At 46.6% G+C, this 16,375-nt stretch overlaps 1 protein-coding gene and 1 pseudogene across 1 annotated transcript; one reads left to right on the top strand and one right to left on the bottom strand.

Annotated features, from left to right (window-relative positions):
- Window positions 1-427: 427 nt before the first annotated feature.
- Window positions 428-12,786, bottom strand: Aqp11 (aquaporin 11). The gene is made up of 3 exons (XM_028877458.2): window positions 11,869-12,786; window positions 4,041-4,157; window positions 428-747 (listed from the first exon to the last, which is right to left on the bottom strand). The coding sequence occupies exons 1-3, from the start codon at window positions 12,485-12,487 to the stop codon at window positions 668-670; spliced, it is 816 nt and encodes a 271-aa protein (XP_028733291.1). The 5' UTR covers window positions 12,488-12,786; the 3' UTR covers window positions 428-667.
- A 1,238-nt stretch (window positions 12,787-14,024) lies between these two features.
- On the top strand, window positions 14,025-14,337 carry LOC114698652 (annotated as a pseudogene).
- The last annotated feature ends 2,038 nt before the right edge of the window (window positions 14,338-16,375 follow it).

The following is a 16,375-nucleotide window of genomic DNA, read 5'->3' as shown; positions in this document are numbered from 1 at the left end:
CCCCTGAACAAAGACAAAACAAACCCTGGTGTGGCAGCACACTCCTGTAATCCTAGCACTTGGGAGGCAGAGGCAAAAGGATCATTGCATGTTTGAGGCCAGCCTGGTCTACACAGGAAGCTTCAGGCCATCGGGCCACAAGTGAGACATTGTGTCAAACCAGTGGGAAACCTGTTGAGTGGATATAAAACCAACTTTTCTATTAAAAGGTGCCGTGATTGATAGTGTCACTGAGATGTGGCTGCAAAGCACCTTCTCTGGCTCTGTGAGTGAGACAGACGGTTGAGCTTTGAGGTTCCGTGCATGCAGAGGGACACAGCACAGAATTTCTTTGGTCCTGCACTACCAGCTGTCCTTCCCCACTTGACTTGGTGTTCATCTGGTTTCCATCACAGTGAGTAATCACCTGGGATTTATAGAGGTTTAACGAATGAGCCTTTTCTAGCAGCATTTAATACATCACTCAAAAGAACGAGCTTAACTGACAAATACAGGCCACCCCATTTTCATAGTCATTTTAAGTCCAGGTAGTGAGAACATTAAGACACCTTCCACAAAGGAGGCTGAAACAGTGACGAAGTCCAGTGCGGCCGGAGTTTGAAAGGTGATCACTTCTGTCATGTCCAGCTTGACTGTCCTGTGACTCGGTTTGAGTCCTTGGGAGTAGTTACTCCTTTTTATTAGTCATTTGGTTGTTATGCAGCCATGGAAGGAAAAAGCTGAACGTCAGGATCATCAGCAACACACCTGAAAGACAAGGACCCAAAGTCTGTCTGTAGGGAAGGTGGTAGTGACTGGGTGCAATGGAGACAGCTTGCTCTCACACCTCTCTCCAGTCCTTAAAATGATTGTGTGGGCAGTAAGACTAGGGGCGTACACCGTGGCTTCAAATGACGCTAAACCCAAGTGTTAGAACTTCCGCTTCTTTACAGACTTGGTGAGAAACCCTGGCTCGAGTCAATTTGTTCTCTGCAAAGTGGCAGCGCTTTCTCCAAGCCTCAGAGGGGCGTGGGAGGCAGGAGCGCACAGCGTGGTGGTGGTGGTGGTGGTGGTGGTGGTGGTGGTGGTGGTGGTGGTGGTGGTGGTTGTTTAAAGTAGAGCAGACAGATTAAGGAAGAGAAAAATCTGGAGGGTAGCTGGGGCTCCGGGGAGGAGTACGTTGACAGCTCCCCTGGAATGTTCACCCAGAATGTCCAAGTGTGTCTGTTAGCCTCTTGCTCTTTCTTCATGAGCACCACCGTAGTGGGTTTTACAGATGTATCACATAAAACGCCTAAAAACAGTGCTTAAGTCTTCAAATATAGTTAAAAAAAAATGACTTGCATATTAGTGATGCTTCATTTTTGTGCTTGCTATGTTTTGCAATGTTGTGACTCAAATTCAGGCTTTAGATAAACTAGACAAACTGTGACCGCTGAGTAGCGCCTCCAACCCCAAAGCTTCAGTCCTTTTCAATTTTTATAAATTACTTTTATTGTATAGGTGTTCTGCCTATTTTATTTAGCTGATGACTAAATAAAAGCAAGAAATGCAGATAACATAAATACTGATAATATATAAAGTGCATATTATTATAGTTATGTTACTTGATCCCTCTTTAAAAGAATTTTTGTTTTTCTGATACTGTGGATGGAGCCTCGGGCATACTAAGCAAGCACTTGGTGGGCCACGTCCCCATCCTGATCTAGATTGTGTTAACATGAATGGAACTTAGTCATTTTAGAGGCTATATTGACTACAGTGTTGTCCCACGGAATGCTCTTTGACAAATAAGAAAAGCAACCTAAATGGTTATGACATTTGGTTTGGAACTCACAAATTTGGGAAAAAGAATTATTTAGCAAAAAGTAAAAGTTGGTTGACTGATTGATTTTATTATTTTAAGGTAAGTCTTGTGTTGCCCAGGCTGGTCTCAAACTCACTGTGTAGTTGAGGGGACCTTGTCCTCTGATCCTCCTGCCTCACTTCCCAGGTGTGAGGCTACAGGCATCTACCACCATACCCAGCTTTCTGCAGTGCTGGGGATGAACCCAGGGCTGGGTAAGCCCTCTACCAACAGAGCCACATCCTTGGCTATTAAAAACATATATTGTGGTACTAGAAATAGAACTCACGAGTTAGGTGAGTTCACCACTGAGCTGTATCCTCGTCCTGTTTTTACATTGTATTTTGGGACAGCCTCAGTAAGTTGTCCAGGCTGGACTTAAAATTGCTTTGTAGCCCAAGCAGGCCTTACACTTATAATCCTCCTGCCTCAGCCTCCTAAGTAACTAGAATTTGAGGCTGCACACCAGGCCCAGCTAAAGATTATTTTTGGATGGAAGTAATGACCCTTTACTGCCCCCTCCTCGTAGGGAAGCGCTAAACTACATCTGCAGCCCTCTTTCAAATCACGGTATCAGGAGCTGGGGAGTTGGCTCAGTGGATAGCGCTTGCTGTGTGATCGTGAACCTGAGTTTGGACCCCAGGCACCCACATAGAAGTTGGATGTGGCAGCATGTGCCTTGTAAGCCCAGCACTTGGAAGTAGGGACAGAGATGGATAGACACTGAGCTCGATGGGCAGCCAGTCTAGCTAAAACAAGAGAGCGGCAGGTTCAGTGAAGAACCCTGTCTTAAAAATAATCCCATCACTTGGGAGGCAGAGCCAGACTGTGAGTTCGAGGTCTACAGAGCAAGATCCAGGACAGGCACCAAAACTACACAGAGAAGCCGGGCGTTGGTGGCGCACGCCTTTAATCACAGCACTCTGGAGGCAGAGGCAGGCGGATCTCTGTGAGTTCGAGGCCAGCCTGGGCTACCAAGTGAGCTCCAGGAAAGGTGCAAAGCTACACAGAGGAACCCTGTCTCGAAAAACCAAAAAAAAAAAAAAAAAAAAAAAAAAAAAAAAAAAAAAAACTACACAGAGAAACCCTGTCTCGAAAAACAAACAAACAATTAGCCCCCCCAAACCCCCTCTAGCCTCCACATGTACACACGGGCGAGTGTACCTGCACACACAGCTTCAAAGGACACTGCACAAAATAGAAATGCCTCTCAAGCACGTTAACTAAGTTGTTTTATTTTCTTTCTTTTTCTTTTTTCTTTTTGCCTCTTCTCTGGCTTTAGAAATTGACAGTATAGCATTCTTGAGGGTTGGGTTTTTGTTTTTTGTTTTTTTCCTTTTTTCTTTTTAGTTTTTCGAGACAGGGTCTTTCTGTGTAACATCTCTGGCTGTCCTGGAACTTGCTTTGTAGACCAGGCTGGTGTGGAGGGGCCCCAAAACAGCTTGACCACACAGCTGCCATGACAGACTTAGGGGCCCAGACACAGCTTCTATGACAGGCTTACTGGCAGGCAACACCCAGATCCAGGAAAAGCCATAAGCTGACCCCACCTAGAGATCCACCCAGGGATGGGGAAGTATCTAACATCCCAAACATTCCAACCATTAAATAAGGTGGCCAGATGTCCCTGAGTCTAGCACACACCTATTTTTGTTTTACAGATACCCCTAGAAAGTCAGCCAGTCAACCTCTGCTATGATAAAACCCTAGCCTGCATGGGCTCAGGGCTCTCTGTTCTCACTGCTGTGTCAGACAGACGGAGGGACCAAGCTCAGAGCTTGAAAATAAAGGCTCTTTGCTTTTACATGTGGAATTTGGTCTCGGTGGTAGTCTTTTGGGGTCCCCTCGATCTGGGCATAACAGATGGCCTCAAACTCACAGAGATCCGCCTGCCTCTGCCTCCCAAGTGCTGGGGTTAAAGGTGTGCCCCACCACTCCCGGCTCATACATCATCGTATTTTAAAATATGATATTTTACATTATTTAACCTTGGGGGCTGGAGAGATGGCTTATCAGTTAGGAGCACTGGTTGCTCTTCAGAGCAACTGGTTTAAAGTCCCAGGACCCACATGGAAGCTCACACCCATCCGTAATTCCAGTTCCAGGGGATCGAAGAGCACTAGGCACACAAACAGTACACCCATGCATGCAAAACATACACAACATAAATTAATTTTTAAATATCCTAACCTAGAATAAATAGAAATACACTTACCTAGAGAAGGAGCAAGCCAGTACACTACAAAAAACTGATAGAAGTTCTCATCGAAGCAGGGGAAGTGCAGGGAGAGCGCCAGAGCTGGGTTGAACAGCGCCCCCGTGAGGCTCCCTCCTGTGATGGCAACAGAGGGAAGAGACATGAAAGAGAAAACCAAGTTAACATGAGTACACACATGCCTTTGTATTAAAAATGGAAAGGAAAATAGACCAAAGCATTACTATTGGATCCATTTTTACTCATCAGCAGAGTCCCTACGTGACTGAACGGCAGGACTCAAGAAAGCAGTTATAAAAATTAAGACATGAGGGCTGGGGACAGAGCTTGGAGGGTCAGAGTGCTTGCTGTCGGAGTATGAAGGAAGACCTGAGTTCAAGTCCTCAGATGTGCTCATAACTGCAGCATTGGGGGGTGAAGACAGGAGGCTTCCTGGAAGCCAGGAAGCCTTGGTGGCCGGCCAGCTTGGCCCCCTTCAGATTCAGGGCGAGACCCTGTCTCAAGGAAATAGGGTGGAAAGTGATGCAAATACATTCAACATCCTCTGGCTTCTTCACGCATATACATGGATGGACACAGGCACACATACACAAAGCATAAGTGACTAGGTAGAAAGCACGAAGTCCATCAGTGGAGGGGACAGACTCATGTTCCAGCTCTACAGAGCCTAGGGGTTTATGGTTCTGACCACACAGCCAAGAAGGGAAGGAAGGCTGTATGACCAACACTACTCTGCAGAGCTGTGGCAGTGTGTTTACCAATACCCTCAGAGTGCCTCAAGACAGTGACATTTCTGCTAGTTCTTCCAAGTGGAGGCCTCTTCACTCACATGGAGTTTGACACGGACATAGCCTTCTATCGTAGCATGTCAACTGTCTTGATGAAACAGGGTCACGTGGAGCTGGGAATTAGGAGCCTTTCCTGGGACTTACCCAATGCGATTGATTCCCAGGCCAAGATCAGCGGTGTTGAGAGGAAGCCACTGAGCGATGGACTACATTCTCCGGCATACCAGCCTGACAGCGCACCCACTAGTGGTGGGTGCCTCAGCAGTTATAAAGGATGTCATCTGAGGACATCAGAATCATTCTTGAACAGTCACCCTGGAATGCTAAACCGAATGAGATTTGGCTACCCTTAGCATTCAAGAGAATTGATTGGCAGCCACTCATTTTGGTTTCCACAGAAACAAAGTAAATTGAGCCCCCTTGGTGTTAAAAAACGCCATGGGCAGAAAGATTAGGACTCCCAGCTCTTTGTAATGTTACGACTTACGATCATACAAATGCCCTGTGGCTTTTAAAGGCATTTGTCATTAGAAATGCCCAGCCATTGACCTCACAACTTGACCATTTGCTTTAGTACGGCAGGTCATGGCAGATGGAGACGGTTACGTCCAACATCATGAAACCTCTTATGTCCTAAAACTCAAGCTGTTCCACTTCCCTGTCTCCAACCCTCACAGCACCTCTGAAGTGCTCTTCAGAGGCTGTGGGAACCGCTCCTAGGACCGGGACATCCCTCAAATATGGGTCGGCTCTGTGACCTGAATTGACAAAGTGCAGCAGAGGTCATGTTGAGTTCTGAGTGCAGAATTCGGAATCGCTGTGTTGTTTCCAACCCCAACTTTTCTGCTCTCTTGGAACAATGTCCTGAACCTGCACATCGTAGTCTAGGCTGCTGGAGGATGAGAGGCTGTGTGGAGGGGAGCCAAGGTGCCCCCCATGACAAGCAGCAGTGGCCAGGTGTGAGCAAGGGTTCTTAGAGGCTTTTGATCCCACTACCGTCCTGCTGAAATGAATGCAGCCGCACGAGTGATCTCGGAGGATTGGCCCGTCTCACCCCAAAATGAAAGCGTATACTCAACATCAACATGGCCTGGGTTTTCACATGCGCACGCGCGCGCACACACACACACACACACACACACACACATACAGATTGTTAAGCAACTGGATGGAAAGTACAAAGAATCATGAGAAATAAATAATTATTATTACTTTTAGAGATTGGAGATGGTTTGTAACATACCAACAGCTGTAACTAAAACAGTAATCCACATCAACTGTGGCGCTTGTGTTAACAAAAGCCCCAGACAGGGCATTTTGCTGTTTCACTGTATAATTCTTGGTGTTAGAGGCTGTCCTGTGTACTTCAGGACATTTAGTGACATCTTTGGTCCCTCTCCATTAGATGCTGGTAACCCACCCCTTCCCAACTTTGCAACTATCCAAACCTCAGATAGCCCCAGATGTCCCCAGATGAGAACTTCTGTCCTAGAGTAACACTGATAGTCATGTACAAGAAGACACATACAAGGTTGTTCATTTTTAGCAGAGAACTGGGGAAATCTAAATGTCCAGAAAGGTGGCTAGACAAACTTATTGAGAATAAATGCACTATTATGAAGAAATTAGAATTTCTGTGAACATACATCTCCAAGATAAACACTAAACAAGATGGAAAAGAAGAGAGGATATGCTTTTATGTTTGCATGAACACAATCATTAGATTCGGTTTCATAAATTAATACCTACATGTTTAATAAATAAATGAAAGCTAGAATGGAGCAAAGTTAAGGGTTTTTTTTTTTTTTTTTTTTTTTGTATTTTTAGGTGGTGCTATAGGAAAAGGGCAGGGCACAGTCTTAAGACAGGTGAGGGCTCCTCTGGAGACAGGCCTGCTAGGTGCCATGTAGTGGTTGATTCACCCTGTGGCTTTCTAGGTTCCGTTTCTCAAATGATGTCATGGACAAGAAAGTTTAAGGATTAAGCAAAACTTAAAAATTCAGAGTTTAAAAGTAAAGCCAGGCCAGCGCTGTCCAGCTCTTCCTGAGAAGTCAGGGATCCTGTGCTGCCTCAGGTGTGGTTCTAGCCGGGAGGGAATTCCTCCTCAGGGTGCTGGTGGCTGTGTTGGGCTGTCTTCATGCTTCCCCCTGACTGAAGGAGATGTGAGCTCGATTAGCAATCCTGCAGAAATGGTCACGTTGCACAGGAGATCCGTGGGAAACTACAGGGCAAAGGAATAAGCACCAAAGCAGCATTCCTCATTTGCTGCATGCCAGGAAGAAGCAGCTGCAGGTCGGAAATGCAATTCCTCACACCTGTTGAGCTAGTGGTATCCATCCTAAAGATCAGGAAACTGAGGACACACATACCCAAGGACACAGCCCGACTTAGCCTGGCCTCTTAACTACAAAATTAGACTGGTGTGGTACAAAGTTTGGGACCCTTGTTTAAACGAGTTTTCTGTTTGTTTGTTTGTGTTTATTTGGTGAGGGGAATGCGCCTGAGTACCTCAGCATTTATGGGGTGGTCAGAGGACAGCTTTCAAGGTGGGTCTCCCACCGTGGGGGTCCCGGGGATCAAACTCAGGTCATTCCCCACTGAGCCATCTCACCTGTCCAGAGACGAATCTGTATTTGTAAACTGGTGATTGTATCCATTTTATTTTGTTCCTGTTTTAAATGAGGATACGTATAAAGCTCTTAGTTCCTTTTTCTTTGGACAAATAATCTCACCTACAGTCATGGCCGGAAGGACACTAGAAACCCAAAAGGAGCGATATGATGAAGTAAAAATACTACAGTTTCCCCAGGGAGGGCCGGGGAGGGAGGCTAGTCCAAAAGTCTGACTGCTTACTTGGTGTGGTGATACTGTGCTGAGTCCTGGTCCTCGATTCTGGAAAGCATGTCTGATCTCCAGTCATAGCTTATTGTATGTAGGGGGACACAGGCATTATGTCATAGACAGTGTAGAATTTAAAATTCTACACCTGAGAAACAGTACAATAATAAAGACAACTTACATGTTTAAAACAACATTCTAAAATACCTAATTATGCATAGAAAATGAATGCAGTTCTCCATTACCTTCATTAATAGCTTATGGTTTGACAATTCCAGGCCTGGAATCCCAGCTGTTCAGGAAGCAGAGGTGGGGGCCATCAAGATGGCTCCGAAGCTTAAGGTACTTGCTTGGCAACCTGAGTGCCATGAGGGACCCACGTGGTGGAAGGGGAGATTTGACTCTCTCAAGCTGTCCTCAGACCTCTACACATGTGCTATAGTAGACACACATACCCCCACCCCACCCCACATACACACACAAAATAACTAAATGTGACTTTTTGAGAGAAAGGAAGCTGAGGTGGAAGGATCAATCAAGTTTTGAGTTGGAGAGCAGCCTGGATAACAACCTAGCAGGAAAAGACTCCATCTTAAAAAGCTAGCTCATGGCTCTGCTTGCAGGAATGACAGTGGCCTCTGCTTGCATAGGACAATTCAGAGTGCTGGGGGGAAGCGTGTGTTTAGCATTCACGGGGCCAAAGGCCTAGTCCAACCACAAACATGGGGTACTAAGCAACGAAGACACAATTCTCGGAGCGTGTATCTCTGCCGCTCAAATCCCTGTTCGACAGTCAACTAGTCCAAGGCAGTCCATTCTCTGGGGAATGTTACGACTTACATACGGAAAGTGATAGGAATGATAAGCTTCAGTGTGGCCATTTCCAAGGTGGCTTCTCTTGGGCTACACACTCTGGACAAAAGGACCTCAAGCCTGTTCCACACCCTCCTCTTGGCGTTTCACACTACACAGGAGCAAAGCGATCTAAGACCTTAAAGATCTTACAAGACCTTAAAATTAGAAACCTGTTTAATCCAGAGTTTAAGAATTTATTGGCAACTGAATCATGTAGTAATTAAAAATTTTACATTCTCACACATATGTCATAAAGTATGTCATTTGATGGTCTGTGTATTCACAGTGCCTTTGGACATCAGCACTGTCTTTTCCCAAACGTCTTCCAGCCCCTAAAGTTTTCCCAGTGCCTTCTTTTCCATCCTGTTTATGATAGGATCTTGTGTAGCCTAGGCTGGCCTCAAATTCACTATGTAGCCCAGGCTTACCTGAATTTATCATCCTCTCTCGGTAGCTTCCCAAGTACTGGGTTACAGGCCTGAACCACCACGCCTGACCCAAAGTTTTCAACAAGCTTTTCATTGCTTCAAACACAAATCCTGCACCCACTCAGTAACACATCCCACCCATTCTTTTCTCATCCCCTGTTCTAGTCACCGCTATTTACTTTCTTAGTCTTTAAATTTGCCCGTTTTATGTATTTCCAGGAAGTAGAGTCACACAGTATTAGCCCTTTGGTGTCTGGCTTCTGCTTAACGTAAAGTTCATCTATGTGGCGTACATCAGAACTTACTCTCTTTTATAGCCATGTAGTATGTGACTGTGTGTGCTTTTGTAACTCTTGAACACGCGACAGAAATTCTGATAATGACATGAGTGTTAAAGTGACACTCAGCAGTGTGAGCCCTGGTTCCAGGCTAGACGGTCTGTAACCCGAGGCACGACATTTCTCATGAGTGTCACTTGCTTTACCTCACGTGAGAATAATAATATTGTGCTCATCCACGGATAACTGTAAGAATTAAGATCACTTATAAATCCCTTAGTAAAGTGATTTGGTCTATAGCAGATACCCAAGGGGTACTCATCTCCCTTATACTGGTAGAAAGACAGTGGGAAAAAGTACATATGTAATAGACTGTGAATTTATGTAGCTTTATAACTAGCTCCACCCCTGTCGTCCCAAGCCCTGCCCAGTACAGTAGTCACCAGCTACAGTACAACGTGAGGAGTGAATGTGACATGTGTCTCCTGCCTGGGACGTGCTGAAGCTTTCATCTAAATAGGCAGGTGGAGCTGGTGGCCACTGAGCTGGACAAGGCAGGTCTGGACTCTACAACAGTGTTCCCAACCGTGGTTTCACAACAGGATCACCTGGAGAAAGTTACACTATGCCACCGCCCAGGCTCCTTCCCAGAGCAGTTAAGACTCTAGTAGGTGGGCATAGTTTTAAAACTCCTCCAGTGATTTGAAAAGACTGTTGAGTATTCACATTTCAAGAACCCGGCAGAGTTTCAGATCCCTTCAACTGACATTCAAGAGCCCTTCTCCGCTCGCTTTTTCCTTAGGAATGACTTCAGGTGTTACCTTGCTGCCCTTTGGAATGGCATTTTTACCCCTTGGGTGAGACCAGGGCCATGCGCATACACAAGTGTTCTGCCTTTGAACGACATTCTGAGCCCAGGAAGAGTTAATAGTATATACATTATTTATGAATCCTAACTTGGTACTAAAAGCACAAATTACAGGAAAGAACAGCAACTTCACAACAGACGCCCGAGGAGTAATTCGAGGTGAGAAGGATCCAGGTGTCATTAATGTTTTCTTTTTCTTTTTAAATTATAAAACAATCTCATTTTTTTTGTTTTTTGTTTTTAGAGACAGGGTTTCATGTAGCCTAGGCTGGCCTCAAACCCAGCATGTAGCAGAAGATGACCGGAATCCTCCTGCCTCTACCTCTCCAGTACTGGGACCACAGGCATGAATCAGCTGCCCAGCTCTTTGCTGCTTTAATTGACAAATACAAACTGCACTGTGGCATTCTACTGCGTATGAAGAGCAGTGTTCCTGCTTTAGCTGAAACTCCTCCCCGGCCTCCAGAAATGCACGGGTCCTCTTCTGTTACCCCACACAATGTGTTTTCATGTGTCTACTCAAAAACTAGTGCTGGATTCAAAGAAGGGAAAATTGTGTAGTCTTTCATGTTCCCTTAGCAAGTCAAGCACGCACTCAGTTTCAGGGAATTTTGTCACCCCAGGGACTGAACCCAGACCCTAATGAATACTAGCAAGAGCTCTTTACCACTGAGCTACATTACCATAGTTTCACTTTGAATGGGTAGAAGATAAACTATTACTATAAGTTTCCTTTATTATATTCATGCCTCTAAAACATTTTATAATTCCACTATAATCCCAGTAAAGTATTTCATTATTTTAAATGACACAGTAAAGCTGGGCGGTGGTGGCTGTGAGTTCAAAGCCAGACTGGTCTACAGAGTGAGATCCAGGACAGGCACCAAAACTACACAGAGAAACCCTGTCTCAAAATACCAAAAAAAAATTAAAAAATTAAAAAAAGATACAATAAGGTACATTTTATCATTAAACAATTTTTGAATTCCTCTTGCAGCTGAGGTTTGCCAAGGTAAATGTATAAGTAAATAAGACTTCTGGAGATTGTCTCTGGTTTTTGTTTTGTTTTGTTTTCCTTACACAGAGTGTCAGAATTTAGTACTGTCTGGCCTTAAATTTACCATTATCCACCTGCCTCTGCCTCCTGAGCGCTGGGATTAAAGGCGTGTGCCACCACACCTAGCTGAGAATTATTGGTTTTTAAAGAGCATCTTTAAGCACATTTTAATTTTGAAACACACCTTTCATGACAGGCTCCTTAAAAATTCATGTGCAACTCAACCTAAGGAAATATGACAAGTAATTTGTAGGAAACGCAGCTACAGAATGCCGACTCCCACTGTTAACTACGAGCCAATCATGCACTTGAAGCTGGAAGGAACTTTAAGACGGGATCATTTTTCAGTAAGGGTGTCAAAAGCAATCTATACCAGCTTGGCATGGGCACCGAAACTGATAAGCTGCCTTTCTGACATTAAAACAGCTCCTTTGCAGGCTATCTAAAGCCCTTGGCAGTAATCTAACAAGATCTTAGTTTCGGCACCGGAGTGTCTGCTTTCTCTGGGTGTTCAAAACAGCACTGAATGAAGATCTGGATGCTGGCTCCAACAGCTAGGCACTGGCTGCGAGATGGTTAGAATAATAAGGGGCCCCGGGGAGGGTGTAAGCATTTCCATCCTATTGGAGTAGGGGACTCGACTGTACCGGTAAAGAAGTTGGAACCTCTGGTCATAGAGGCTCGGGACTGCCTAGTGTTTTGTGGGAATGACAAACCTGCATAGGCCAAAAAGGTGATGAGTGCAGCCAGCAGGTGGATGCGAAGCTTGGTTCGGACCTCCTGGAAGTGCAGTAGAGCGCTGTGGAAAATAAAGGAGCAGATGGCCTCTGTGATGATCGCTTTGGACATGTCCGTGTGGATGGGATTCTTGCAAGCTAAGCTCCTCTCGTTGAAGTGGTACTTGGTCAGACTCAGGCTCCACAGGGCGCTTATGCAGTACCTGCTGCATAGGGCGCTAACCAGCTGAGCCAACAACCTCATGGCACCCGTCTCGGGGGACATACCCCCCAGAATCATCTGCATCATCACGCCGCACGGGTTGCTGACTGTGCCCACCAGGGTCAGGCCATGCACCAAGGAGAAGAAGTAGATCAGTGTCAGCGTCCAGGTGGGGTGCGCGGGGTCCTGCTCGCTCAGCAGTTGGAGCTCATGGGTGCAGCAGCAGAGCTGGAAGGTGGCTAGAAACTCCAGGACGAAGGCGTGGGCCGAGGGCCTGTGCAGCTGCTGCCGGGCGATCACACGGGCCAGCCCCATGAGCAGCACGACCAACAGCATCAGCCCCAGCGAGGTGCAGGTGTCCTGCACCTCGGGCCGGAGCCCCAGTAGCGCGGACATGGCTCCCTTTGGCCAGGGATAGCTGAGGGCGTCAGGGAAAGCCGAGCGTCGGGGGCTGGAGTCCGAAGTCCGCGGCCCCGCCCTCCCACGCCCCTCAGGGCGGGCCGAGCAGAGAGCCCCGGTTCCGCGCTGGAGGGCTCCTCCCCTCCCCGGCTGCGCTGTGGAGATGTGATCGGAGCCGGGGAGGGGAGGAGGCGAGGCGGTGAGGGAGATGTCCCTGGGTACCGGCGCAGGGGGCAACGGTCAGCAGAGCCCCACGTGTACCCGCCCTCGGCCGCCTCCCTAGCCTGGGACCGCGGCCCGAGACCACTGCGCAGCGCGCGTGCAAGCTCAGCGCTCCAGGAGACCGGACCCGGAGCCTAAGACCCCGCGGCGCTGCTGGCAGCGCCTGTTGCACCCGGAGCGCGTGGCTTGGGAACGCCACCTTGAACTTTGCGCACTCCGGAAACTGTACTCCGCGGAGCTCCAAAGGTCATCTCTGCAACCACCCCGTTTTTACTAATAGAGAGGCTGAGGTCGAGGAGCGAGGAGGTGGTCCTCAAGGAAGGAACTGAGAAAGGAACTGAGATTCACTGGGAGTGGGCGTGAGAACCGAGGTTTGACCTGTGCGACAGGGTGTTGGAGCCTTGATTTTCTTCACCTACCCCAAAATTTTTTATAAGTGGTATATAATATATATATATGTGTGTGTGTGTGTGTGCAATCGATTGTTAATTATATTCACACTAGTATCCAGCTATCATCGCAATTTCCAGACTTAGAATGTTGGGTCTTGTTTTTTTTTTTTTTTATTCCATGCATTTGTTTAATTACTTAGTTTTATTTGTTTATATATACATTTATAAATGTTTACATATAAATACATTTATGGAGGCACTGTACTCCAGTTACTGTGTGGCCCAAGGACCACCTGTTATCTAGCTCTCTCTCTCCACTGGTGGGTCCCAGGAATCAAATTCAGGTCCTCAGAAAGCACCTTTGCCTGCTGAAGCATCTTTCCTGCAGGTAGTGGTTCTCAGGCATGAAGCCCTTTATAATGCCTTTGTGGCCTTCATCGTGAAATAGTAAAATACTTTGAAATCATTTTTTTGCTTTTTTGCATTGGCGTCCAGTGTGGGAAGGAAACCCGGAGGAGAACCTTGGAGAGGTCCACTTTGCAGAGTCCTGGGTCACCCTGAGGCAGAATGGAAAGAAGGGAGTTTAAGGAGTCATGGGAAGGGTGCTAGCCTGGAGCTGAAGTCCCGCACCAGCTGAGAGTTAAGAATTTCATCACAATTAACATCTGTTGTGAAGTTAGTCTGTAGAGATATATCAATTACGAATTTTAAGTCAAGGTGGTAGTAATACACACCTTTAATTCCAGCAATTGGGAGGCAGAGCTAGGCAAATATCTGGGAGTTTGAGGCCAGCCTGGTCTCGAAAAAATAAAAATAAAAATAAAAAAAAAATAAATAAAATAAAAAATAATTTTAAGATAGTTCTGGAAGTTGCTTTCTGAGACTACCTCCCGGCTTGTGTAGTCTTTATGATTTCCACCATGGCACACCGTGGCGAGGGCCAGAAAGTAGAGGCCGATGATAGTGCAGACGACCATCCTTATCCTCATCTTCAGATACTTGAAGGGCAGATCTCAGGTTCCAGTGTGGTTGTAAGCAAGTGACTCTTCGGGTAGAATGTTGTGGAATGGACTTTGCTGCGTATATGAACCTCGTTTTAGATGATGCAGATGAGATTCACTATAAAGCAAAGTCAAGGACTGGACTGGGGTGGATCTTGCTAAAAGGAAATACTACTCTGCTCCAAAGTGTTTCCAACTAGAAATGGTCAAGGACAGGAGGCATTGAGAAGGCATACAGTGTTTTTAAAGGTGTCTTCTGATGGGAACACAGTCTGAAACATTTATTCATATTGTTTTGGGGCCCTTATGTTATTATCATGTGATGATAAATTCTGTGAGATTGTTTTTGTTACCCAAAAACAGAATGTTAAAATGTGGACGCACCATACTTAAGAACTAAGCAAATAACAACTGTGGTGGGTGACTGTTTGAGCCATGCCCGGAAGCACCGCCCCTAGCGAGGTAGCAGGTAGCTGTTACATCTGCCTATGAACTTGAGGTCCATGCCCCTGGGTCGTGGCCGCTGGGGGGGACCCTTAAGACCTGGGTTGCCGCTATACACTCTCTCTTTTTGCTACCTTGTGGTTTTGGGTGCTGAGATCTTGGACCAGGCAGATCAGCGTAGGAGATAGCTCAACTTTCCCGGACCCTACGATAAATCTCCTGTGGTTGTGAGTTAATCCCCCCCAAATTCCCTTGCTCATTAAACAGACTCCGTGGATTAATCCCATTATAACACCTTCCTCCTTCCCTAGCTGTAAACCTACAATTTCCTAGTTATCTCATGAGAAACTCCATCTAGTGAAAGACGTATCTTAGCCTTTGTGACCCAGGGTTTTACCTCATCAGATTGCAATCCTATCCACGACATCTTATGAACCACTCTATAATCATATTTTAAAATGTGTGTGTGTCTTAGGAAGGAACCCTTCCTTACACTTGGAGAATGGAATTCCAAAAGCCTCTAAATCACCATACAGTCATGACTGAGCCACTTAACTACAGTTCCTGAGAAGCGCAGACCCACACATGGTTGCCCGCCGTCCTCCCTGAGTGCCTTTCTCCTGATGCCTGAACTTAAGTCTGCGTAAACAAAATCTCTCCTTCACAAACTCCAACTCGCTTCATACCAACTCATCCTGAAATTCTTTTCTGCATTGAAAAATCCTGGATTTCGGGTGGTGGTGGTGGTGGCGGCGGCGGCGGCGGCGGCGGCAGCGCACGCCTTTAATCCCAGCACTCAGGAGGCAGAGGCAGGTGGATCTCTGTTAGTTCGAGGCCAGCCTGGACTACAGAGAGTTCCAGGAAAGGTGCAAAGCTATACAGAGAAACCCTATCTCGAAAAACAAAACAAAAAAACAAGAAAAGAAAAATGAAAAAAGAAAAATCCTGGATTTGAGGCTGTGTGGTAGCACACACGTTAATCTTAGCCAAAGCAGGCAGAACTCTGTGAGTTCAAGGGCAACCTGGTCTTCATGGAGAAACCCTGCATCACCCCCAACCCCAAATCATTCCAGTTTCATCTAAGCAGGATCTCTGGAAAGAACCCCTCAGGATTCTCTTTTTTTTTTGAGGCAGGGTTTCTCTGTGTAGCTTTGCACCTTTCCTGGAACTCACTCTGTAGCCCAGACTGGCCTTGAACTCTTAGAGATCTGCCTGCCTCTGCCTCCCAGGGCTGGGATTAAAGGCATGTGCCACCACCACCCGGCTCCTCTCAGGCTTCTATCATCAACAGCATGGAGCTGTATCCCCTCCCACACCCCAGTGACCCCTGATTGGTTTCAGAAATCATGAAAACTCCTTAGCACAGGGAGAGAAGTATTTAGTGAGTGGTAGCTTGAAACTGAAACTTCCTGTTTTAACAGCCCGAGTCCAAGAGTCCGTGCCAACACCACACTCCCAACAACTCAGCCACTTGGGCGGCCCACAGTGAGTGAGGCGTGGAAGAGAGCTCGTGGGTCTCTGCAGACCCCGTACCTAACAATGTTCCAAGCTGATGCAAGGCTGCCCTGCTTGGCTTCCACATCGTCCTGCCTCAATCTTGTCCCACGTGGCTCCAACACCCACGAGTCCACAGTTCATAGAGCTGAGAGGGGGAGGGGAGGAGAGTGGGGGAAGATGAGCTTCTCTATAGTTCAGTTTTATTTCCCAGTCTCAGCTTGCCTTTTTATAACCTAATGAAAATTCCCAGACTGTAGTCCACACCTGTTACCCCACCATGCTGGTGGCTGAGGCAGGAGGATTGCCTCAAATTTGCAGGAAAATTCTCT

This window comes from Peromyscus leucopus, chromosome 1 (genome assembly GCF_004664715.2).
Source record: "Peromyscus leucopus breed LL Stock chromosome 1, UCI_PerLeu_2.1, whole genome shotgun sequence".
Taxonomy (NCBI): Eukaryota; Metazoa; Chordata; class Mammalia; order Rodentia; family Cricetidae; genus Peromyscus; species Peromyscus leucopus.
Note: the sequence above shows the minus strand (reverse complement) of the source record. Positions and strands in the feature narration are given on the sequence as shown.

Excerpts from the sequence above, each read along its gene's own strand:
- Aqp11 (XM_028877458.2), bottom strand. The coding sequence starts at position 12,487 with ATGTCCGCGCTACTGGGGCTCCGGCCCGAGGTGCAGGACACCTGCACC. Across the intron at positions 4,158-11,868 it reads CACCTTTTTGGCCTATGCAG|GAGGGAGCCTCACGGGGGCG; the intron begins GTTTGTCATTCC and ends TTGCCATCACAG. Across the intron at positions 748-4,040 it reads CTGGCTTGCTCCTTCTCTAG|GTGTGTTGCTGATGATCCTG; the intron begins GTAAGTGTATTT and ends CTTGTCTTTCAG.